Here is a 26,816-nt window from a genome sequence, read left to right on the forward strand (position 1 = left end):
CCCCCCAGGCCCCTCCTGCAGCCCCTCTCCCCCACACCCCTCCTGCAGCCAGTTCACTTCTTGCAAACTCCTTCTTGCCTCCATTACCATCCCTGCATTGGTAGCATTCTTTTGTTCCAAACCCCTCCCTTTGCAGTCTCATTCTTCCTTTCCAAACTCTTTTGTACCCGCTACCTCCCTGCGCTTCCCAGATGGACCGAGAATCCAGCCTTGGCAATGGGTCACCTGATCCTGACATTGGCTAAAGGCAAGCCCTCAATCCCAGCTTCACCAGTCACTTCCTCATTGCTGCCACTGACTTCTGAACTGCTTGCTGCTCCTCCAATCACAGGTCCTTCTCTATCACGTTTGTTGCTAAAAATCACACAACTTGGTGAAAGTGAGGACTGCAGATGCTGGAGATCAGAGCTGAAAAATATGTTGCTGCAAAAGTGCAGTAGGTCAGGCAGCATCAAAGGAACAGGAGAATCGACGTTTCGGGCATAAGCCCTTCTTCAGAAAAATAGTCCTGGGGCAGACTAAGGATAAAGGTGAAAATAATAAGTATCCTGACTGTGTAAAACAAATTTAGACACCCCCAATCTTCTTTGATTTCTGTCCCTTCTTGCTGTGTTACTCATTTTATTGAATTAAATGCAGCAGATTACTATTTCCATCTGTTTTTTACACTTGCTTTTACAATGGTGTTTCCACTTGTTACTCAGGTATCTGTAGATTCTGCACATGGGTACAGCCCAAGGCCGATCGACATGAGCAATGTTACACTTTCCAGGGACCTGCATGTAAGTTATTCCTACTCCACTTAATTTGTTCTGACATTTATCCTGCATGTGCCATGTTGTAAATTGAACAATGATGTTGAAATTATTATACTAGATTTTCTTGTTGAAAACTTTGATATGCTCATCGTCTGAACATCCACAACTCTCAGGAGGAAAATTTCATAGATTCACAAGAAATTTCTCTTTGTCTCAGTCCTCAATAGAGAATCTCTTAACATGAAATCTCATTCTACTGGGCTGGGGAAATAGCCTTTCAGCATCTATCCACTCAAATCTCTAAGCGTTTAAAATATGTCAATAAGATCACATTTCATACCAATTTTTATGGCTGCACCATAAAAAGCATCCTATCTGGATGCATCGCAGCACGGTTTGCCAACTGCTGTTCCCAAGACTGTAAGAAACTACAGAGAGCCCATAGCACAAACCAGCCTTCTATCCATTGACTCCATCTATATTTCCTGCTGCCTCAGGAAAGCAACCGACATAATCAAAGACCCTCCCACCCGATTATACTCTCTTTCATCGGACAGAAGATATAAAGGTTTGTATACACGTACAGAGAGATTCAAGAACAGCTTCTTCCCTGCTCTTACTAGACATCTGAGCGGACCCCTCAAACTTTAAATTTAATGTTGATCTCTCTCTAAGTGCATCTTCTCTGCAGCCGTAACACTGTATTCCTCGCTCTGTTCTATGACCCCAATGCACTTTGTATGATACAATCTGCCTGTACTGCATGCAAAACAAAACTTTTCCCTGTACCATGTGACAATAATAAATCAAATCAGATCAAATCAAATCAAATTATGCTTCTAAATTCCAGAGAATATATGCCACTTTACTCAATCTGTCTTCAAAGATAAAGACATCTCATGCTAGCATGCAGACATGTTACTCCTTATTTAGAGAAGCATTTTATGGGAACTGAGTTTGATCAGTAAATGCTCAGAGTTGCAGCCTGCACTTCTCAAGAACTTATGTTTCACAGTATAAATTAATTTTAACATGGCAATGACTGTGTGTTCCTGTGCAATTTATCACAGGCAATGGCAGAGCTACTAGCAGAGAACTATCATAACATCTGGGCTAAAAAGAAGAAAAATGAATTGGAAGTTAAAGGTAACAGGACACGCTACATTATCATTAAGATATTGTTAGATTCGTGGAACGCATTGGGTTTAACTTCTGCAGTTTCATCTTTGTTTTAAATGCATGTTTCAAAGGAATTGATAGGTTGGTGAATCTGCTGGCAGAGTGCTGAATTATTATTCAGGATTTTGGTCAAGATTTGATGGCTATTCCCACCTTGATCCATTTGAGAGGTTTGGTTGCTCCTGTACCTGTTTGAAAGTTGTGGAATAGTCCATTTCATAATGTCATTGTACAGTTTAACCTGCATTTCTTGATCAAAACTAGAAAACAAATCCCCCCCCAGTCCCCAATGTTTCAGTATCAGAAATATAGCCTGTAAATTTTACAGCCCTCTATTTTTGAGCTATTTTCCCTGAAGTTCAGGAGGGCAGTTAATCAGGTCTTCACCAGTGCTAATGCAAACTACCTGTTCTGTAATGTCAGAGGGCAATCAGAACTTGCTCTTTAGCTTTTTTTTTCTCTCTCCCAGTACAGTAAATCTGTTTTGCATGTTATTTTGTTGCCACCTGTTTTAATATATGCCCTGTGCTGGTAAAGTTACTGATGAAGGTCACCGACCTGCTCCTGAGTTTTCAAAGTAAATTTGACATGTAACCATAAAACACTCAGCACGTGATGCAATATTTGGGAGGAGTGCAAGGTAATGACCTTTGGCCATTGTGTCAGTGGACCTTCCGATGGTCATTGGTTCATCCTCCCACATTTGCTGTTTGATCCCAAGAATAACACGATGGGGGACTGGTTTAACATAACTCTTGTCAGGTAACTCTTAGAATTACAGTCCATGGAGACCATCGAAAGTCAAATTGGGCAGAGTGTAAAATGGGTGACCACCAGTAACGTAAAATCTCTCAAAGAATCCCCGTATGGGCTTCTGATTACTTTAGATTACATCTGCTATTTTATATCATTGGTGGGCATTATAGTTTTGTCGGTTGGAATTTTCCTCCCATTTTCTGATCGCACTGCCCTATGTACCTTTCCCTGTTTTGATAGTGAGCACAACATCAACTCCCAGGCCTTTGTCTGTCACACTGTATAGTGGACTGGGGGTGCATTTGAGTGAATGACTTCTCCATTTGTGTTTCTTTCCTGTGAGGATTTTTTTCTTCTTGGTTGGCGTTCTTTCAATGTGGTTAAAATCAGAGATCTTCTGCATGAGTTAACATAGGCTCACACCCATTGTACTGATGACTGCCACTTTACAATCAGCAATCTTTCTTAAAATAGGCAATGTTATTTAAATAGTTTATTAAACAGAGATATAAATTGCTTTGCTGGTTGAGCACTTCCATTTTCTAAGGTTCATAAGCAGGAAAAGGTTGTTGTCATTTTATGTACATTCAGGTAGCAAACGTCAGCTCTCCCAGTCCACGTCAGCATTTACTGTTCATAAGGCATGCAGCAGTGCTGTTCCCATTTCCTTCATTCAGTTATCTAATCTACTCTTGTATATTGTCATAGTTTTAGCCTCAACCTCAGCTGGAGGTGACATTTCACAGACTGTAACCATATTCCGAAGTGTTGCTTCGACCTTCTAATGTTGGCGGTTGCTCTTGTTCCTTCAGGAGGGGGAAACCACCCTTTGTTGGTGCCTTATGATACACTGACAGCGAAGGAGAAAGCCAGAGACCGAGAGAAAGCCCAGGAAATCCTCAAGTTTCTTCAGATTAATGGTTATGCAGTGTCAAGGTATTACTGTCCAGTATTGTATAGAGTCATAGAGATGTACGGCATGGAAACAGACCCTTCGGTCCAACCTGTCCATGCTGACCAGATATCCCAACCCAATCTAGTCCCATCTGCCAGCACCCGGCCCATATCACTCCAAACTCTTCCCATTCATATACCCATCCAAATGCCTCTTAAATGTTGCAACTGTACCAGCCTCTACCACTTCCTCTGACAGCTCATTCCATACCCGTACCACCCTTTTCATGAAAAGGTTGCCCCATAGGTCTCTTTTCTATCTTTCCCCTCTCACCCTAAACCTATGCCCTCTAGTTCTGGATTCCCCGACCTCTGGGAAAAGACTTTGCCTATTTACCCTATCCATGCCCCTCATAATTTTGTAAACCTCTATAAGGTCACCCCTCAGCCTCCGATGCTCCAAGGAAAACAGCCCCAGCCTGTTCAGCCTCTCTTATAGCTCAAATCCTCCAACCCTAGCAACATCCTTGTAAATCTTTTCTGAATCCTTTCAAGTTTCACAACATCGATTCTCACCACAGTTACCTTGGTGAAAGATAAATCAGGAGATTTGTTGTCACCATCTGCCTTTTTGGGTCGAGATCTCAAAGTCCTGGCTGGTCTATTGTGGAGGAAAATCACTTTGTAGTCTAAACAAGATACACTTATTGCATGATAGCAGCTTGGTACAAGTTACTTTGGTATGAAAGAGGTTGTTACCAAAATAATGAGGGTGGTGTAGATGGTTGGTCCACCTCCTTCAATCTCCAGAGCTATTCCTGTATCCAAGTCCATTTGACGTCATCATATCGGATGGTGTTAAATGCACTCCTCAGAATTCTTTTCAAGTTTTGTTCTTGTACAACATCCAGTATTAGGAGGATAATAAAGTTATTGTTTCGACACCATCCACTGATTTACTAATGTGATGCATTGCCACGAAAACATTATAATAATCAGACAATCCCTACAGTGTGGAAACAGGTCCTTCACCCCAATAACACTGACCCTCCAAAGAGTACCCACCCAGATCCATTCCCCTACATTTACCCCTAATGCACCTAACCTACACCTCCCTGAACACTGTGAGCAATTTAACATGGTCAATTCACCTAACCTGCATGTCTTTGGACTGTGGGAGGAAGCCCACACAGGCACGAGGAGAATGTGCAAACTCCACACAAACAGTCGCCCAAGGCTGGAATTGAACCTGGATCCCTGGTGTTGTGAGGCAGCAGTGCTAACCACTGAGCCACCGTGCCGCCCCATGGCAAATTTTATGGAGTCAAATTTTACGAAAAGCAATTTAAAAATCAAAGTCAGACTCCCTATTATGTGGCAACTTTAAAAGCTGTATTAATGGGGAACGTATAGCAATATGTATTGGAGTTTTACAAACATAATGATGCAAAGACTTGATACTTGTGAAACAACTTCTTCACTCTGTTGCAAAAGTAGGCAGTAGGATTTTCTAATTTCCCCATTCCAGCCATACAGTCTTTGGTGGAGATGTGGAATTGATCAGAAGCATTGTAGTGAGGAACATCCCGGTGTCCTCTTGTATATTTTCTTGTCTGTGATGCTGATGTGTATCAAGTTCGTGGATCACATGTCAGAGAAAGGACAGATTCACCAGAAAAAAACTGGTATAATTAAGGGAAGAGGTTTAAAATAACCCAAAAAAAATTTTCAAAATCTGCACTGAATTGTGAGGCAGATATTGGTTTTAATGATAAATAGATTTTTATTTTTGGAAGGAAATGTCAGAATTGTTAGGTCACAGGGGACGGGTGTCAGGCCAAGCAGGTGGGTATTATTGGACCCTCTGAGGGGAGTGTCAGGATGGGGTTGGGAATGGAATGTGCTGAATGTCCAATGGAGGGAAAGGTGGTGTTGGGTCTGGGGTAGTGAGGGAATTATTAGGTCCTGGGAGGTGAAGGGGTTGATGGTCTGATGATGGGGTGAGTTGTCAGGTCCAGTAGCAGAGGGATGAGTGTTGAGTTCTGGGAGGTGAGGTGAGTATTAGGTCAGGGTTCAAGAATGTAAAAGGTTTGGGGGATGGTATAGGTCTGGGGGTATACAGTAAGTTGAGGGGACTGTTCTCTACTTGAATGAAGTTGGTTAATTAATAGACATAACCCCCTGTGGTCAACAGTAGCAGGAAAATTGCAGGGCAACTGTTGAGTTAACTACAACAGAACCCTCCAAGTTGTTCAGTTTGGATGGCTGTTATTAGAGGGTTCCAGGCACTAGATAATTGCACAGTGGAATCTTCAAACTGTGGGGATTTTGCAGTGTCCCAAAATGCATCTCTCACTTACTTTGCAGAAATAGCTATCTGAACATCGAAAAATCTGGACATTCTTTTATATGCATAATCAGGGGCAGCCAAGGACATTCACCCACATTCAGCCATTTCAGGTGGTCTTTGTTTTGAAATATACCTGGATATTCTAATTATTTTCCTGTGAAGTTGCATTTTTCCTGTTACTGTTGAAGACAGGGGGTTAAGCATTAGATATGCACACCATCTGCTGCGTGGTAGGTGCAGATATTAAAGCAGCTGGTGGCACAGATCCATTTGTGGGCTACTGTAGGTGGTGGGTAGTTAATGGGACAATGGGACAATGGTTGATAGCATTCTGGGCAATGAGACTAGGCTGGCTTCCAATGGAAGTATCACTGACAGCATGGCATACCGAGACATAGATGCTTTTGAAGACCCATCCAATCTTATGGTTAGTTAATTAGACTTACGTGTAACTTCTATGATGTTCTCCATTCCTAGATTACCTACGATACCAATGTCAGACAAGTTAGTTAATCTTGGTGACTACCGTGCCAGAGCTGACGCAGATCACTAGCGATGGAAAGGGCATCCTTGGAAATGTAAATAAGATCAACAATTGTAACAACCATGATTGGTTCAGTCATTGTTGTAGAACCATCCAACTAGCCCACAAAGATGCCTCTATGGGTAGAACAGAGCTCTCCACAATTTTGTGACAAATCATCCCTGTTCACCAGAATCCTTCTGAACTGCTTAGTGCAACGTCAGAAACAGAATTTGCTATCAGAGAGTCAGTGCCATTTTAGAGAGTATGGGGTTCTGTGATGGGGCGCTCCTGAAGAACTGTACTATGCACTGATTATTTGGACATTCATAGATCATATTAGCACCATTAGATCTCTTTGGTGAATAGGAATCTCTACTTGTGGAACGTATCGTTTTGACTTGGAAATTTGTCACAATTCCTTTGGTGTTACTGTATTAAAATCCTGGCACTCCATCCCTCATAGCATTATAGGTCTATCTGGAAAAAAATGGACTGCAGCAATTCAACATGGCAACTCACCACCACCTTCTCAAGGGTACTGGCCCAGCCAATGGAGTCCACATACCACGAATGAATTAAAAAACTAAAGCATTTACCCCACTATTTGTTGGCAAAGAGGGCAGTATAGAATCCCTCTTGTGAAGGCTGGCTCACTTGGTGCTCCTTCACCTTCAATATGTCAGATTGTGATTCCCATTTAAAAAAAAAGACTCATTGATTTTAATAATGATATTTGGGTGGACAACCGCAATACCCAATTGCAACAGGGCACCTGAGAAACAAAATGGTATAAAAATAAAGCAAAAGCACAAGTGAATGAAGCGAAACAACACGAAGGCTATTTTAAAAATAACAGTGTCATGTGCACCTTAGTGCCACCAATCCTAGACAGCTGCTATATATGAGTGTGGTTTGCAGCTGATGGTTCAGAAATGGTGAGAAAGAATAGTGTAATTATACTACCTCTGATGCTTTATATTTTGAGTTCCCTCTGCATTTTGTTATGCACCAAGCTAGATCCCCTGTAAACATTTCAAGAACGTAGCCCAGATCCTAACTTTGCAAGTTGTTTTAGGCAGGTGTAATGCAGATATTCCAGGAGTGATGCAGGTGGTGAAACCACTTAGTTTTAAACCAAACAGACTTTATTTACAAGATTACCGAATGAAACACAAACAAAAGAGAACAGAATGCAGAATAACAACACTTATCCGAAAATCCATCAGATTATCGCAGCTTATTGATGCTGTTCCAAATACTTGCAACAAATACCTATAAATACCCCTTGGCGCAAAAGGTAAAATCAAACACAGGGTCTTACAGGAGAAAAGTCAGAGAGAGAGAGAGTACCAGCATGGATCTGCTTCTTTGGCTCCAGCAGCTTCAAAACACTACCGTGGTAAAACCAAACCAAACCAAACCAGGGAAAAGCTGAGCTGGGAGAACTGGCCACTTCCCTTTCATTAGAATCAAGATTAGAGTGGTGCTGGAAAAGTACAGCAGGTCAGGCAGCAAACGAGGAGCAAGAAGATCGACGTTTCAGGCAAAGGCCCTTCATCACTCCCCTTTCATTGTACAAGTGTTTTTTTTTCAAAAACTTGAAAGCTTGTTGCCTGAGGAATTATCTGTTAGCTATAATCAAATTGGCCCTCCTTCAACTTTGACTTTTTGGAGTCTGTGTCTTTTACAACCTCTCTGAAAAGAAACAAGGACAGCATTATCTTGTTAAAGCAGCAGCTTTGTCACAATTTCAAATGGGAATTTGCTGTAATCAGCCAGCTTTATATACATACACACTACAGGCAAAAAGGGAATAAGTCTAACCTTAACAATCTGCATCTTTTTAAGTGCAAGTGAGCTCCCCAAGGACCTTTCAGTGGCTTCCTTCTCTTTCTCATACACATTCTGTTCCTCTGCATCACCATCCAGAAGAACGTTAGGGGTCATACAAATGCTGGTAACTCCAGAATAGCTCATCATCACCTCACTCAACTCCATCACTCACTCTAATTCACCTGTCACTTGGCAGGCAACAATGTGGCTTGAGCGGGAATTTAACCTTGTTATTATTCTCAGTGAATTGGCAGCCCTGTACAGGTTATTAGCAACACGAGAATAAGCCTGTTGTTTGTGTTGCCCTTTCCCATTTCATCCTCTTCAAATAATTTTGTAAGTGCATGCTTGTGACAGTTGATATGATGGCTCTGATGAACAATCCCGATTGAGAGTTCTTTAACTGATTTCGGTCAACTTTTTGACATGAGTATGTCTTTCGCAACACCTTGTATATTTTAAACAAGAGGTAGCAGCATAGGAAAGCAAAATCCTAAGACTATTTTTTTTTTATATTTCCAGGGGTTTAAAAGAGATGGAGTTGGACACCCCTTCCATTGAAAAAAGATTTGCTTACAGCTTCCTGCAACAACTCATCAAATATGTTGATCAGGCACATGATTACATATTGCAGTTTGGTAAAATGCATATTTACTGTTATTAATATGTTAGATTCTGATATTTTGGATGCCACAGAAGCTTAATGTGGCATCCATGTTTGCATTTTGCAAGGTAGAGATTTCTTGTTGAACCAACGCAGAATGAGTGAAAAATATGGGGAGGTTCATGCGGAACCTAGCCACTAGTGTGGACCAATTGGGCTGTAAATTCCAGCACAGGAATGATTAAATGATTTTTAATAATGTAACAGACTCAACCTTGTGAAGTTTTCCTCCTTCCACTTATAGTACAGTGGTGTTACAAAAGTAGTAAAGCGAAACTTTCATTTACATTTACATTGCTTTTAGCATTGTTTTTTAGCCAGTGAAGTATGGTGGAATTGTGGTCACTGTTGTAATGTGAGAAATGCAGACAACAGTTTACACGGGGCAAGCTCTCACAAGTAGCAATGTGAAAATGACCTGCTAGTGGATTTTAATTGAAAAGATTGAAAGATCAATATTGTTCAGAACACTGGGGATAACTTGCTGGCCCTTCTTCGAAATAGAAGAAAATAAACTTGTGTACGCACAGTGTTTTTCATGTCCAATGGAAGTGTCTTCCAGCTAATGAAGTGCTTCTTTGAAATGTAATCAACTTTGTAAAGGAGGAAGTGTGGCAGCCAGTATGGGCACATCAAAATCCCATAAATACCAGTTTGATGATGACCAAATAATCTGTTTCAGAGAGGTTGATTGAGCAATAAATGTTGTCCAGGACACCAGGGATAACTCTCCTGCTCCTGTTCAAAATAGTACCAATGGGATCTTTTATGTCTACTTGATGGAGCCTCTGTTTGATATTTCATCCAAATATAATGCACCTCCAAGAGTGCTGTGCTCCCTCAGTATTGCTAGTCTAGATTTTTTTGCTGAAGTCCTAGGACAAGATTTCAACCCCAGCCTCTGACCGAAAGATGAAATTTACTACAAGCCTAGCCATTGACACTTGCAACAAAGATATGTTTTATGGGAAATGTGAATCTCCATTTTATTTTCTCTGGTATAATGTAGCATGGTGCTTGTTGTTACACAGTCTGTTCTTGTGCAATTAGAATTATTTCTCTTTATGCCACGTCCTGACTCAACACACAGATAAAAGTGAAGTATTGCGGATGTTCGATATTTGAAAAAAACAAAGCGCTGAATAAACTCAGCAGGTCTGGCAGCGTTCGTGGAGAGAGAAACAGAATTAACATTTTAAGTCTAACATAATTCTTCAGAAAAGTTCCTTCAGTAATTTCTGCTTTTTATTTCCAACACAGCACACATTACCCAGCATTTCCAACATTGTTACTTTGTTCAGTTTTTAATGGTATACACATTAATTCTTTTATCATGTGTTGTCTTGTCCTCGCTTCTAGATCTTTGTTCCACAAGTAAAGGAGAAAGATTTCTGCATGAGCAGGAAGTCAAGTTCTTTGCTAAGGTACAACATTTTAAAAGGGGGAAGCTGTTTGAGAAATAAATGTATGAAATGCTGTTGAGTGAACGTTTGCAAGGATGAGGGCAATATGTTACTGAACTCACTCACTGGCAACTTTCAAAGCTGGGGACAGATAAAGTCAATCAGTGGCACTCTTCTTGTCTATCTGCTCACGAGCCTGACTTGCCTGAACCTTAATGTGGGGGTGGATGTGGGTTTGGTGAAGGGTAGGATGGAAGGCCTCATCCCACTGCTGCAGGGAGAGACCCAAGACACATGGTTCACCCAGCCACTTTTGCTGCATAGTCTTGTTGACTGAGGGTTGGAGATCATAATCTCCTTTTTCAGATCCTGAACCCGTACAGAATCATTCCTTCCTCCTCCCCAACCCCCACTGAAGGTCATCTGACACATCTGCCCTCCCTCTCCCTGATCCCCTGAAACTTGTCTGCAGCTCCCATCCCTAATCCCCCCGCTCCCCCTCAAACAACTGAATTCACCCAGTCTCATCCTGGACAACTGGGTCTCCTTGGGGTGTCTCTTGTCCCAGAGCTGTCCAATGCTTCTTCTGATGCTACAGATCTGTTGGGCAGTGAACTCTAAGATGGGGTTTCTTCCTGAGATAGGAGTAGAGTCTCACCTTGGAGCAATTAATATTGATTCTAGCAGTAATTTACAGCAGAGCAGTCTGTCAGGAATGGAGAAGAGCAGAACAAGCCTCCACACCAACCCTCAATCTCCATACTGATTGTGAGTGGAGATCTGTAAAATCCAGTCCCTAATTTCTGAGTTGCCAATGTAAGGTCAAACCTGCTCCAGTGCACCCACAATATACTTTGTATTAGTGTCCAGGATAATTATTAGAGCTGAATCTCAAATGCATGAACTATGAATGAAAGAATAGCTCAGTGAAAGAGTGACCAATTAATGCGACAGGTTTCCCAGGAAGATGAGAGGAGCAGTTGAGACTAGATGATTCACAAGTAAAATTAGGCCAATTTCTTTCAGAAGGTGATGTTTTTAGCATGCTCTAGGTAATTTGAGACATAACTTATGGTAGGTGAGTGTTAAGTGACTTTAGTTCCCAAAAATCTGCACAATGTCTGTTGAAGATTAAGTAGTAGAGATTGATTAGTCAACAGGTCTGTCATTATTGCAGCATCTGGTAACCAGCATTATGGAAGGTGAACTGAGTATATCCTGATTTCCTTATCCTGTAGTTAATTAACTGATGGATGTTTAACATGCGCACTAAATGTTGCTCATTTTTGCAGGTTGTTCTACCTCTAATTGATCAATATTTTAAGAACCATCGCCTCTATTTCCTGTCTACTGCAAGTAACCCTCTCAGTAGTGGGGGCCATGCATCTAACAAGGAAAAGGAGATGGTAACAAGGTAATGCTGGCTTATTCTTTTTCAATGAGTTGTTGAGTGGCGGTATGTGTCATGCTCCGCAGTATGATTTGCTTATTACCATGGCATGAAAGAAAGGTATTTTAGAGAAAGGCGGATTATACTCAGTTCCAAATTTACAGGTCTACATTGCAATTGCAGAATTGATAGAAGCCATTTGGCCCATCACATCGGTACTCACTCTCCAAATGAACATTGCAACTCTAGTTCCATTTTTGTGCCACTTCCTGAAGAAGGGCTCATGCCCGAAACGTCGATTCTCCTGCTCCTTGGAGGCTGCCTTACCTGCTGCGCTTTTCCAGCAACACATTTTCAGCTCTGATCTCCAGCATCTGCAGTCCTCACTTTCTCCTAGCCACTTCCTCATACCCTTGCATATTGTTTCTATTTAACTAACTGTCCAGTGTCCTCTTGAATGCTTCAGTTAAACCAGCATCCATCACGCTTATGCATAACACATTCCATACCATTGTGGGCGGCACGGTGGCACAGTGGTTAGCACTGCTGCCTCACATCGCCAGAGACCCGGGTTCAATTCCCGCCTCAGGCGACCGACTGTGTGGAGTTTGCACATTCTCCCCGTGTCTGCGTGGGTTTCCTCCGGGTGCTCCGGTTTCCTCCCACACTCCAAAAAATGTGCAGGTTAGGTGAATTGGCCACGCTAAATTGCCTGTAGTGTTAGGTGCAGGGGTAAATGTAGGGGAATGGGTCTGGGTGGGTGCGCTTCGGCGGGTCGGTGTGGACTTGTTGGGCCGAAGGGCCTGTTTCCACACTGTAAAGTAATCTAATCTAATCTAAAATCTAATCTAATTATTGTTCTGTGAAGAAGTTTTTTCTCACATCAATTTGCTTCTTTTGCAAATGACTTTAAGTCTGTATCCTCTTATTCTTGATTCTTTTACAAGCAGGAATGGTACTCTGTCCAGACTCTTGCAGATTTTGAAAACTTTTGAAAATGTTTAATAATTGTGACAAATAAGTCAACACAACCTGTAATGGTACACATTCAACTTGCCTTTTATTCATATTGAACAGATACATTGTGTTTTAGTTGACATGAAAGGTGTGCAGCATTGTGTCTTACCTAGCTGTCTGCTTGGTCAGTTGAAATGTGAGCTGTTTTTGAATCAAGGCAGTTCCCATTTTTCACATCATCTTTACAGCTGTCTTCCTGAGGGGTTCTACTTCAGAGACAGATCTTCTTGACTCTAGAATCTGAATTAAGTTCTCAATGCAACAAAATAGCAACTGACACACATGAAAGCATCCAATCCACTAAATGCCTTTTAAGAAAAGAAGATTGAGGGCAAATTTAACAGAAGTGTTCAAAATTAAGAAGATTAGGTAGAGAGAAACAGTTCCCATTGATAGAGGGATGAAGAACCAGAGGACATTAGTTTATAGCGATTGGTGATAAAACATGAGGGAAACCATTTCTTCTGCTGCAACTGGTTAGGCTCTGGAATGCACTTACCTGAGAGTGTGGTGGAGGCAGATTGAATCTTGGCTCTCAAAGAAGAATTGGATAAGTAGCTGAAGAGAAAAATATTCCAGGGGTAAAGGTGGAGTAGGATTTGTTGATTTGCTCTTGTCGAGAGCTGTCCTGGACCCAATGGTCTGAATGGCCTCCTTTTATGCTTTTGCTATGATAGTATAAGGTAACCAAAATATTACTCAATGCATTTCCAGGGTAAGTCAATCTGGTTGATCTTTGGGCTGGGCTCAATTTGTTAATCTTATTCAAAATTGTTTAGGATCGCTGCATTTGAAGCTATGTGCTTCCAAGGAAGGCCCTCACTTACACTACACCCGTACTGGCATCTCTTCTGTTCGTAACATACTTAAATGACTTGGATGGAAATGTAGATGAGTAGGTTAGCAAGTTTGCAGACGCTACAAAGATTGGTGAAGCTGTGGAGAGTGCAGAGGTTTGTCAAAGGTTACAGCGAGATATAGATCAGTTGCAGACATGGCAGAAAAATGGCAGATGGAGTTTAATCTGGAGATGTGTGAGGTGCTGTACTTTGGGTGATCAAATGTTAAAGAAAAGTATACAGTTAATGGCAGCACTCCCAACAGCATTGATGTACAGAGGGATCTTCAGGTTCAGGTCCATAGATCCCTGCTAGTAGATAAGGTGACAACGAAGGTGTATGGCCATGCTTGCCTTTATTGGTCAGGGAATTGAGTACAAGAGTCAGGGTGTCATGTTGCAGCTTTATAAGACTTTGGTTAGGCCACAGAGTATTGTGTTCAATTCTGGTCGCCACATTACAAGAAAATGTGGAAGCTTTGGTGAAGGTGCAAAAGAGATTTAGCAGGAATCTGCGTGGATTAGAGGGTATGAGCTATAAGGAAGGCTAGAAAAACTTGTGTTGTTTTCTCTTGAGTCATGGAGGCTGAGGGGAGACTTGATAGAAGTCTTTAAAATTATGAGATGCATGGAGGGGGTTGATGGTCAGAATCTTTTTCTCAGAGTTGAAAATGTCTGAAAGTTGGGGACATGCATTTAAGGTGTAGGGGGAAAGTTCAAAGGAGACATGAGGGCAAGCTTTTTAAACAGCAAATGACAGGAGTTTGGAGGATGCACTCACGCTGATGGTAGAGGCAGATCTGATAGGGGCGCTTAAGGGATTTTTAGATAAGCACATGAATATGAAAAGTGTGGAGGGATATGGACCAAGGGCAGGCAGAAGGGATTAGTTAAATTTGGCGTCACGTTCGGCACAACATTGTGGGCCGAAGGGCCTGTTAATGTGCTGTATTGTTCTGTGTTCTAAAGGGTTTATGGATTATAATTAGATAATTGTCTTATACTCCAATCCATGTTCCTGTCAGTAAAGGGTGAGAATGCTGAGATTACCCATTGGCCTCCACCTCTAGGCAAGTGAGGGAGAGCTATCAATTTAGGTTTCTACTCCTGAACACTTTCCAGTGACTCCAGTTGGCAAGGTACACACAATGGATGCTAACTGTAAAAAGAGACTAGGTGCAGCCAACAATGTCCATTAAGGTCAAACAGTCTCATGTCATATACTGTAAAGGCTAACAAAGAACAATAGGCTATTGGAATGTATTGCTATTGCAGCCCTGAGAGCATTAAACAACATCCACATAGTATTGAACAGATGTGGGCCACACTGAGAGGGCATGGCAGATTCTTCTCCCCAAAGGATGTTGCTGAGCCAAATGGATCTGGCAGCTTTCTGGGAAAGCTCACCAATGCCATACTCATTGAAATCACTACACTCACAACTTCCATATTCATTGAGTTCAATTTCAAGACTTGCTGTGATGGAAATGTGAGTTTTACAACTGCAAGGTTTTTAGACTACTGTCACAAGCATAAGGCTTTTCTTAAAAACTGCCCACAGTACACATTTAAGTAATGCAATCACCATAGCAAAACTATTCTATGGTACTTTAAACAGCAAAAGTTAACAGAAAATAAAAGAGCTATGGAAGATCTGAAACAAAAACAGGAAGTGCTGGAGAAAGTCAGCAGGTCTGGCAGCATCTGTGGAGAAAAAGATGAGTTAATATTTCAAGTCCAGTGACCCTTCTTCAGTAATAATTAACATTTTTGTAAACTGTTATTTGCAGAGCCAAGTAAGTAGGTCACCTATATCTGCTAGCTCTGTTGGCTGATGATGACTCACCAAAAGTTAACTGCAAGTTTATCTGAGAAAATGGAAGCATATGGCAATTTTTTGATGTTTTTCTACAAGCAATATATATAATTGATGAGAATTAATGATGACAGATCAGGCAACAATTTGTTTTGAAACCCTAATCTTAATCAAGGATTTTGAAGAACATAATAATGTAGTACTTGGGAGCAGGAGTTCCACTTTTGGCCCTCAAGTCTGTTGTGTTATTTGTTAAGGCCGTAGTGATCCAATTACTGACTCAACTCCATTTTCCTTTCTGCCTCCTTCTGTGATCTTGACTCCCTTGTCTTTGAAGAATTGATCGAGGCCAACCATGAATAAATTCAATGACCCAGCTTCTACAGCTTGTGGGGGAATCAACTAAATTGCCAGATATTCTTTAACTGGCCACGAGAAACAATCCATTCCTTCATTTAAATGCTAATCAATTATTAGAATGTCCATACTCAAGTCTATGATTTTAAAAAAATCTTGGTAAGAAACCTATTAATATTTATTTTGGCAAAATATCAATAATGCATTAATTATCATTACTGCATTAATGAAAATACAAATGCACATTATGGGTTGATACTGCAATATAATTTATTAAGAAAGAAAGTATTCATATATTTGCATTAAATCCCTTTGCCCATTAATAAAACAAAGATATGAATCTGTTAAATGGGATAATAATTTATTATTAAAAATCAGATGAAGGAATTTTAAATAAACATGTAAATATTTTTTATTATAAATTGCATTTCCAAGAGGGAATGCTGATGCACAGCTGGACAGTTATTACCATGTGATTAGATTGCCACCTATTGAGAAAACTTGGTAAATGTTGAACAGTTTCTTCAGAAGAAATGATGTGAGTAAAATAGGTAAATTTAGTAATTAATGTGGAGAATATTTTTATTTTATGTTTAAAAAGCTGTACATTTTTGCAAATTAAGTGGTATTTCTTCACTGTTTTAAATATATATTTTGAAAACCAATTCAGCTACAAATCAATCCAAGTAAAATCTTGCAGCATGGGAGGAAAATTCATTTCTCTTGATACATATGATTGTATCAACATGCTGTATTCATGAGGGATATATCCCAATTGGTTCCACATTACAATTGAAATTTTGCTCTTGGGCGGGTCAACAAGAAGGAGTTCAGAGAGAAGACTGAGTGCTTCTCCTGGGACAATTAGAGATAAGTTGTTCTCCCTCAGCTGCCATTCCCTTTTGCAGCTGACTCTGTAGGATGATGGTCAACAGCTTAGAGCCGGCCACGTTCGCCGGTTCTCAGTCAGAGAATGATGTGAGATGAGAGGTCAGTGACCCTGAAAGAACTAAGGTAATGCGTGGGTTGGGAAGAGATTTTAAATAAAGAACTTAAGCCTGTTCCAATGTATCTGATCGAATTTTACTGTGCATTTTGTGTAAAATTTGACTGACCTTATACCAAAACAAGAAGTGCACTTTTGCTTTAATGAACTTTTATTTTTATTAACACATAGATGCTGCTTGAATCATTTTAATAAAAGCTTTGCTCTTGGCTTTGCATATACTATGCACTTTTATGTTACAGACTCATAATCTAGGCAGCAATGTGTCCCTGGAGCTCAATGATGGTCCCTTGCTGTGTAGTTCTGACTATTTTTTTTACAAGACTTCTTTCTTCATGATGTCACATTACTCGATAGGCTTTTATTTCAGCCGTTTCCTTTTTCTGTTTTGTTTCCCCACTGTCCTTCCTTCTCTCCACTTCAGCCTCTTCTGCAAACTTGGAGTGCTTGTCAGACATAGGATATCACTGTTTGGTAAGCTAAAGCATTGACGACTGAAGCATGGCACCATATTGTTTTCTCACCATCTGTATGTTTTGATTTTATGCTTTGCCCATTTGCACGGCCAGTTTAGCATGTCGTGTGTTTGACTCCTAGGGATGCCACTCTCCTTTCCACCCTTCCTGTCCCGCGAGTAAATCCAACAATTCCACAAGAATGGTGCCCAGTTCCGTCACTGTCAGTTTTGGTTAATTATCTTTCGTCTGCTTGCCTGCCGTTCTTCCTGAAAATCTGGATTATTTAAGATTCATTATTTAACTATTTATCGAAAAAGCATGATATTTTATCTGTCCATTGATAGAAGTGTTTGTTTGTACACCAGTGACAACTGTTGTGTTTTACAGTCTTTCAAATATTTGTGCCAATGAAAATGTCTTCTGTTTCGTTAATCAATAATATAACAAATACCCATGAGCTATGCATGACAGTCTGTTCCTTTGGTTTCCAAGTGGAGTAGTTAATTGTGATTATTGATTCAATGTGGTTCACTCACATGAAGTGATGGTGGGAGACCCTGTAAGTGATCTTACTAGGTGACAATAAAAATAAAGTCACCACTGTCCTGCCCTCTCATTAGAGAGAGAGAGAGAGAGAGAGAGAGAGAGAGAGAGATGACTGGTGGTGAGTTGAACCTGAGGGTCACCACACTTCAGGCAAGAGGCAAGGTTGAAAAGGCAAGACCTTCACAGTAGACTCAGCTAGCACAGGAATTGAACCCACGCTGTTGGCATCACCCTGCGTCACAAACCAGCGTCCAGCCAATTGAGCTTAGTAACTCCATGGAAGCCATAATGTGGAGGAGCCGGTGTTGGAATGGGGTGGACAAAGTTAAACTATAACCTGGACTATAACCTGGTGTTGTGTGATTTTTAACACTGACTCCATGGAGTCATAGAGTTGTACAGCCTAGAAGTGGACCCTTCAGCACTTTGTTGTAGCCGTAGGAAAGTCTCTACTAAATAGTTGCTCCAAGGTGCCATCTAAACATGTACAACATGACAATGAATGGCGAGGGTGGGCCTCCAGTCATTATGTAGGGATCGGCTCCTATAAAGGTAAGTATTATGCCACAACTGAGGACAGTGCCACCTGGAATTTCTACATGAGTTACCCTCACTTTCCCACAGTTGGCCTCTGGGAAGACATTATAAATTGCCATATACTTGGCATTATCCCCGATCTTCCATGTCATTATGGAGATGAATTGGGCAACAGCCACTTTGTTCATATCATTTCCCTTAAGGTGCCATATTTACCATTTTTCTGACATACACATGCAAGTTTAGGCAAAGACTCTGGACTTAATTTAAAAACAATTATTTAAAATCTGGCCACTGTGGTATATAGTAAAGTGCATAAATGTCCAGTGCTTGATGTAAAGCTAACATCAGATAATTATGTATTTTGTAACTTTTGAAACCTCTTAGAAAGAAAGTGACAATCACTAGAAGGCATTGGACTGGAGAGCATTTATTTCCAAAAATTAAACTCTTGGAAATATAGAAATAGGAATCAGATTTGAAAATAGAAGGGCAATTGACCTATTAACCTCTACCTTGCATGTCTCCCTCCACATATGGTAAAGCTTCTTCATGCTGGCAGTATTAAGTAAAAATCTGAAGGTACAGGCTTAAAATTTGTTGTATTTGCCAGGTACTTCACTCTGCACCACAGCAAACATTATTTGTTGTCATGTAACTTGCGACACCACCATTGTAGTTCTGGTTTTGGACAGATCAGCAAATCATAATCCATTTTTGCAGCAATTGTAAGTCAATTTTGTTTTTAATGCAGGAAATGATGCCACATCAATTGTAAACTGTCTTCACATATTGGGCCAGACTTTGGATGCCAGGTAAACCACTTGACTAGTTTTGTTTAGATAAATGAGTATCGACTTGCTTAGCTACTGTCTCCTAAGAGATGCTGCCAGAATGAACATTGGCTGATCGCCTCTTGTGGGCCTCAAGTTAAAATCAGCTTCCAGCCTCTTCTCACATAAGGGGAGCAACTTGAGCTGGACCTTCACAGCAGAGTTTATGTTACACTTCAATATTGTATTGTATATAGAATGGAAGATCTCAATTATAAACCTGTGTGTGCTTTGAGATTGTAAACTACACTTGACTGTGCCACAAGTTGTGCTGATTACTTGAGTCCATCTGGGTGGAAGAGGAGGCAGGGCATGTTTTCTGGTAAGAGAGAGGGAGGTTTATCTTCTGTGTCTTTTCTGGTTTTAGCTAGTTTCCTTTGTTCCTAGAAATCCACAAATGAAAGGACCTGATAATTTCAGGCAGCCCGAGACTTCACATTGAATGAGTGCCTTCAGGAAAGCACTCAGCATGTTCACACCAGTTTGAAGAGCAAAATCTTTCCATAAAATTATGTTTTCTATTTGTACGTTAAATGTTATTTTGAATCCAACAATGCATATGGATTTGCTGCCCTTTAAGCTAAGATGACGGGCCACCAAAGAATACCTTTGGAAGAAACTTAAAGAATTTGTGCAATTTTCTAAATGCAGAAATTCAATTTTAGTGAAGTTTTTGGACCAGGTGAGACAAATTATTATTCTGCAACTGTTCCTCCTGGACACCTCCAATTGTTTTTTTGATACTTGCTGTACAACAGCTGTCTTGTTGGGTTAGGATGCAGCAAAGTTATACTTCAAGACAGGAAATGCATGGGCTAGGATTTGTCAGCTGAGAGGTCTTTCCTGGAGAACTAATGGGGAATTGTCCCTCCCACTCTCTGTCAGTGCTATGGGTTGGGCTGATGAATCAAATGCCCCTCAGGTATATACGTTACCAACATCAAACCCTCTTCATGATTGAGGACCACAGTGATGGAATGCCCACCTGTCGATTACTGCAGGCCAGTCAGTTCCTCATGCCACCAGTGCAAATGGGAGCAGTTTGTGTTGCTGGCATTTCGTTAACCAAGGTAATGGACCATAGTGCTGCCCCAGATTAAAGCTGAATGATGGCAGGATGGGGTAGGGTATCGGAGACAAGTACAGATCAGGTGTCTTTCAGCACCTGCCCCTTCCCAGTGCTGGGTCTTTCAGCACCGAAGGAACCTCCAAATTCCAGCTCAAGCTTCTCAGATATGAATATACAATCTTACAGATGTTACATGGAGTGCTTTTGTTAATGTAGAGACAGATGATGATTTGTGGTCACTCATTAAAGCTCAGCATGATTTTTGACCACCTCTTTGTGATGATCTTGTTTTACACAGAACGGTGATGAAGACTGGCCTGGAGTCTGTTAAGTTGGCGTTACGAGCCTTTTTTGAGAATGCGGCAGAGGATTTGGAAAAGACCATAGAGAACCTTAAACTGGGTCAATTCACTCACACACGGACACAGCCAAAGGGAGTTACCCAGATCATCAATTACACCACAGTGGCACTGCTGCCTGTCTTATCATCGTTGTTTGAACACATTGGACAGCACCAGTTTGGAGAAGATCTGATCTGTACGCTTCCATTCTTTTGTCTTGTTGTATTTCAGTAATCCCATGAGAGATCAAATCTAACATATCACCACAGCCTTTTTGTTTTGGCAATTTAACTCTGCATCACCAAATGAAAAGCTTACAATAATTCCTCTTTTCAGTGTAGATGCTCTCAGACTGGGTTACACTGTAGCATGGGTTTGGTTCTGTGCTCCCTCATTGATGTGTTTAAATGCAGGCGGCACATTGGATCCAACAGGGGACCTTCCCCACTTCCTACACGCCCCATTACCGACTGCCTAAAACCTTCCAGAAGGCAGGAGAGACATTGGAAAACCCTTTAGCCTATTGAGGCCTTTAAGTTGTCAATTAATGATTAGTGTCAGATAAAGAGAGTGGGGTGCTATATTCCTTTGCAAGTTCCCTGTGCCCATCAAAGGCCCTATCTCCTCCCTTTCCAGATGATCGCATCTTTTAACCCACCTCCAGCCTCTTAAACTTGGCCCACTAAAATCCTTTCATCTCCCTTGCTGAGATCCAACCTGGACTTAGCGCAATTTTTTAGCCTTGTGGAACTGTCTGTCGCAACAGCAGTGGCCACCACTCCTGGGTGGATGAATTGCTCTTTCAGAAAACTAGCACAGGCATGACAGACTGAATGGCCTCCTTCTCTGCTGTAATCATTCTATGATTTTAGTCTGGTTCCACACTGTAGGGAATCTAATCTAATCTAATCTAATCTATAATCATGAAGAAAATACTCCTTTAATTCCCACTTTAATTGTAGTACTTTAAAATATAATTAGCTGAGGGCTTTATATTCAGACTACATGAGAACATGAGCTTAACTGAAAGTGTTTAACAAGAGGATATCAGCAATTCTTGATTCCTTCAGCATATCACCAATAAATGTTGCATATCATTGTATAGGCAGAGATGCATAAAAGCTGAAAAACACACAAATGTTAATGATGGATCATTTGCTCCCATGGACTCCAATTGCAGATTGTCTTGTAGATTTATCCAACTGGCTGCAACAGCTCAATTCGATACATAAGTTCCCATCTCATCATTCCGATCGATCTGCCTATCTCCCCATTCAACAGAATAGTAGTGGACAAGCAATTTTTCCCTTTGGACGAACTCTTCTGTCTCCCAGATTAATCTGTCCTTGCTCTGTCTGATTCAATAAACACAGTCACCTATTTTTCTTTGAATGGTATGAGATAATTAATCCAAGTAAGTAACGACAGCGAGTATCCAATTATATAAATGGCAGTGAGTAACCTAATGCTCATGTTCAAAAACAACTGTGTTTGGGCTCTCCCTCTACTACCACCACTTACCTACGCCCCACCCCACCCCCATGCAAAAAAAAGCAAGTATGGAATGGAGTATAAATCTAACAGCTGCTTGCGTTCCAATGTAACAGGATTATTATAAGAGAGGCAACTTGCCAAAGCCCTGCAGGGTACTGTCTATCCTGATAAGATAATTGTTTGCTGTTTATTGTGCAAAATTGCAAATGGGCCAAAGAGTGTCACTTTCAAAACTGGGAAGTGCCCAATCTAACTTAATGTGGAGGAGCTGGTGTTGTTCTGGGGTGGACAAAGTTAAAAATCTCATAACACCTAACCCTTTATTCCACAGCCGCCTGATGAAGGAGCAATGCTGAAAGCTAGTGCTTCCAAATAAACCTGTTGGACTATAACCTGGTGTTATGTGATTTTTTTTACTCAGTCTGACGTAAGTTAGTCTGGAAAGGCAAAGTAGCTAAAAAGATTTGAGTAACTGAACAAGCCAGTTCATTCTACTAATGTGCAGTGGTAATGCCAATGGTATTTTCTAATAACAATATGCTGTTGTCAGTCCCTAAAGAATGTTTTGCCTACCAGATAATTGGACAAACTTATGTGTATTTCAGTGCAATGCAAGCTATGTAAGCCCAATAACTTGTTAATCAAATCAAACAAAATGTTCCCACATGTCACACTCAACCATTCTTTGCTTGCAAAACTTCAAACAAAATGTCTACTGTTGGATTTGATTTCAAGAATGGGTAAAATTTGCTGAACCTCCTAAGTGCCCTAATATTAACATTAACAACCAACTTAGGATAATCAGTCGAGCTCATAACACGGTTTATGTATGCTTTCTATTAGTGACATAGCTTCACACTAAGGAGTTTTTCCTCTGCAGACAAAGGAATATGTTCATACCTTACACCTTTTCTGAATTACCCAGGAAGCTGATACAGTATTTCCTTTCTTGTTGACTCAATCAGCCATCTCTGGTGTAGTATAAATTGTTACGATCGTTTTCAATTTGGCATTCATGCTTTTGTCCTGTTCACTGAAAAAAAAACTTTAGTAATATTCTCAATAACATTCAAAATTTTTTGTACCAAGTGACTGTTTATGAAGGGATTGTGCTAATGCAGAGCTTCTGATTATTGATATTAGAGAGAACATGACAAATTGTCAACAGTATGTAAAAATAAGCACAATACTAAGCAGTTCTTTAATATTGTTTCAGTGTGCTCAGTTGTTACAGATCACTTTAAATCAAGTGTTTAATATAAAGATAATTTTTTCGAATATGCTACTTTGGAGACAAAGCTGAAGGCTCAAAGAAATGAGGCGCTAATATAAAAATCATGCTTTCCCATAACTGATTTCTACAGTGTAAAATTGGTGATGCCAGAAAAGCAGATTTTGTTGGATACATATGTTTAGATTCTGTTTTCTAGTGTGGAGTGCTACTATTTTAACTCATTTACTAATGACCTGTAATACAATGGAAGTACTTTCAGGATAAGCTATAACCAAGGTCTGAACATGGTTAAAGAGCATCCTTGTGTTATCACAAAGCATTCCCAACCTCAGGGATATCAATAATAAATTGTGATTTCATGAGAGTGCATGGAAGGAAGATATTTTCTAATTTCTATTAATATGAAACTGAGAATTAATGTTGTGCTGGTGGCACTCTTCTTTTTCAGTGGATGATGTACAAGTTTCTGGCTACAGAATATTAAGCAGCTTATATGCATTGGGCACGGGGAAAAGCATATATGTAGAAAGGTAAGGAAATAACCAGTGAAAATATTTTAAAGTGGAAAACTTGCTTCAAAGCTTGTTAGAATGACTTGCATTGTGGTATCGTACATCATAATAATTTGTGCATGATAGTAACGCTATCAATGTTTCTTCCCTAAATATATTACCTGCAATACTGCAAAGTACAACATTATGTAGTTTAATTATTGAGCTTATACTGTTCATCAATGTCATTTATTGAAATTGTATTGGTTTGGTTGACATCCATCCATCTTGGGAGGCAATGAACTGTATCTAGGATGGACATTATCTTTGTACAGAACATCATTTGTTGTGGCTGTACAGATCGATTTGTGAGTGGCAGTCCATTTTGTACAGATGAATGGGTTGCCTGAATTTTTTTTCCTTCCGGTGGATGCTCTTTTCTGCTGCAGGGTAAATTCTCTTGATGTCTGCTTTCTCTGTGCCCTACCTGACTGCTTGTCTCTAGCATTCTGGTCAGCAGCAGGGACATCCCATGCATTGACTCCAATCTCAGCAGCTTGGTGTCTTCTCACTTGTTGACATCCTAATATCATAGATGTTGGCAACATGTTGATGTTATGCTGATAACAAGCTCATCAGAGTGGATCTTTGGTGATGTCGCCATCATCTGGTTGGCTCATATAACTCAGCCAACTGCCAGCTCTCTGGCTTTTGTTGTCCCATACTTCTACTGTACACTTTTGGCAACTTAAATGGCACACTAGTAAGGAATATCACAAAATAATATTTCACTACCTTAAATAGTATCAATTTTTAAAAATAAAATACAATGTGACAAATAATAGTGGTATGCTACAGGACTGGTGAAGTTTTAATAAATAAGAGAGAAAATAGCCTTCTGGGCAAACTAGCAAGTAATGTAAACATACAAAGCAAGAGCTTTTTTTAATATATAAAAAAGAAAGGGGAGGACAAAGTGATCATCAGCCACTTTAAAAATGAGGCTGGGGAAATAATAATGGGAAACCAGGGAATGACAGAGGAGTTGAATAAATACTTGTAATTATTCTTCAGAGTTTTTTTTAATAGCATTTAAATAATACCAAATTATTAAGGGGTTAAAGCAAGGGTGCAAATAAATGTATTAACTGTCATGAGAGAGAAAAGCAAATCGGGGAATCTGAAGGGGCTAAAGGCCAGTAGGCCCCTGGACCCAACTGGATGCATCATAGGATATTAAATAAAGTAGCTAGAGAGATAGTGAATGCAATTGCAGTAATCTTCCACAAATCCTTAGATACTCGAAAATTCCCAGAGACTGCAAAACTGCCAATGTTATACTCTCATTCAAAATGGAGGGAAACTAAAAAATGGTAGTACATATCTGTTTTTTCAACATCTGCCATTGGGAAACTGTTAGAAGCCATTATGAAGGATATAATCGCACAGTGTGTAGGAAACGTAATATTGTCAGGCAGAGTCAGCATGGCTTCATGAAGGGGAAATCATGCCTGACACATTTATTATTATTTTTTGAAGGGTTAACAAGTCAGATGGATTATGGGGAACCAGTAGATGTAATACATTTGCATTTCCAAAAGGCATTCAGTAAGGTACCATACATAAGGTTTGTAATACTCTACCCCCATGGTGTTGGGGGTAGAATATTACAAAAGAATGACTAATAGAAGCTGGGATGGGCAGCAGGAGTTTTTAGGAAGGCAGTAATAACTAGTGCAGTGTCACAGAGATCAGTGCAGCACCCACATTTATTTACAATATATATTAATTGCTTGGATGGTGGAAGTAAATGTATTATAACCAAGTTTGTGATGACTCAAACATAGGAAGCAAGTTATCAGTAAGGGAATCAAGGATTATGGAGAAAAGGCAGGGAAGTGGAGTTGACGGTTATTAGATGATTCTGGATTAGTGGTGCTGGAAGAGCACAGTAGTTCAGGCAGCATCCAAGGAGCTTTGAAATCGACGTTTCGGGCAAAAGCCCTTCATCAGGAAGGGCTTTTGCCCGAAACGTCGATTTCGAAGCTCCTTGGATGCTGCCTGAACTGTGTGCTCTTCCAGCACCACTAATCCAGAATCTGGTTTCCAGCATCTGCAGTCATTGTTTTTACCTCGGTTATTATAAGACCATAAGACCATAAAACATAGGAGTGGAAGTAAGGCCATTCGGCCCATCGAGTCCACTCCGCCATTCAATCATGGCTGATGCGCATTTCAGCTCCACTTACCAGCGTTCTCCCCGTAGCCCTTAATTCCTCTAGACAACAAGAATCTAACAATCTCGGCCTTGAAGACATTTAGCGTCCCGGCTTCCACTGCACTCCGTGGCAATGAATTCCACAGGCCCACCACTCTCTGGCTGAAGAAATGTCTCCGCATTTCTGTTCTGAAATGACCCCATTCTAATTCTAAGGCTGTGTCCACGGGTCCTAGTCTCCTCGTCTAACGGAAACAATTTCCTAGCATCCATCTTTTCCAAGCCATGTATTATTTTGTACGTCTCTATTAAATCTCCCCTTAATCTTCTAAACTCCAACGAATACAATCCCAATATCCTCAGCCGTTCCTCATATGTTAGACCTGTCATTCCAGGGATCATCCGTGTGAATCTCCGCTGGACACGTTCCAGTGCCAATATGTCCTTCCTGAGGTGTGGGGACCAAAACTGGACACAGTACTCCAAATGGAGCCTAACCAGAGCTTTATAAAGTCTTAGTAGTACATCTCTGCTTTTATATTCCAACCCTCTTGAGATAAGAGACAACATTGCATTCGCTTTCTTAATCACGGACTCAACCTGCATGTTTACCTTTAGAGAATCCTCGACTAGCACTCCCAGATCCCTTTGTGCTTTGGCTTTATTAATGTTCTCACCATTTAGAAAGTAGTCTATGCTTTTATTCTTTTTGCCAAAGTGCAAGACCTCGAACTTGCTCACGTTAAATTCCATCAGCCATTTCCTGGACCACTCTCCCAAACTGTCTAGATCCTTCTGCAGCCTCCCC

General features: G+C 40.6%; 1 protein-coding gene across 1 annotated transcript in view; it reads left to right on the forward strand.

Annotated features, from left to right (window-relative positions):
• Positions 1-26,816, forward strand: part of ryr2a (ryanodine receptor 2a (cardiac)) — a 749,067-nt gene that overhangs the window by 575,358 nt on the left and 146,893 nt on the right. The window contains exons 55-64 of the mRNA XM_043695572.1: positions 705-782; positions 1,829-1,904; positions 3,506-3,629; positions 8,819-8,934; positions 10,320-10,384; positions 11,656-11,777; positions 17,212-17,261; positions 19,083-19,143; positions 20,529-20,767; positions 23,748-23,829. Of these exons, the coding sequence (XP_043551507.1) occupies positions 705-782; positions 1,829-1,904; positions 3,506-3,629; positions 8,819-8,934; positions 10,320-10,384; positions 11,656-11,777; positions 17,212-17,261; positions 19,083-19,143; positions 20,529-20,767; positions 23,748-23,829 (1,013 nt within the window). The remainder of the gene's footprint in view (positions 1-704; positions 783-1,828; positions 1,905-3,505; positions 3,630-8,818; positions 8,935-10,319; positions 10,385-11,655; positions 11,778-17,211; positions 17,262-19,082; positions 19,144-20,528; positions 20,768-23,747; positions 23,830-26,816) is intronic.

Source organism: Chiloscyllium plagiosum, chromosome 9 (assembly GCF_004010195.1).
Source record: "Chiloscyllium plagiosum isolate BGI_BamShark_2017 chromosome 9, ASM401019v2, whole genome shotgun sequence".
NCBI lineage: Eukaryota > Metazoa > Chordata > Chondrichthyes > Orectolobiformes > Hemiscylliidae > Chiloscyllium > Chiloscyllium plagiosum.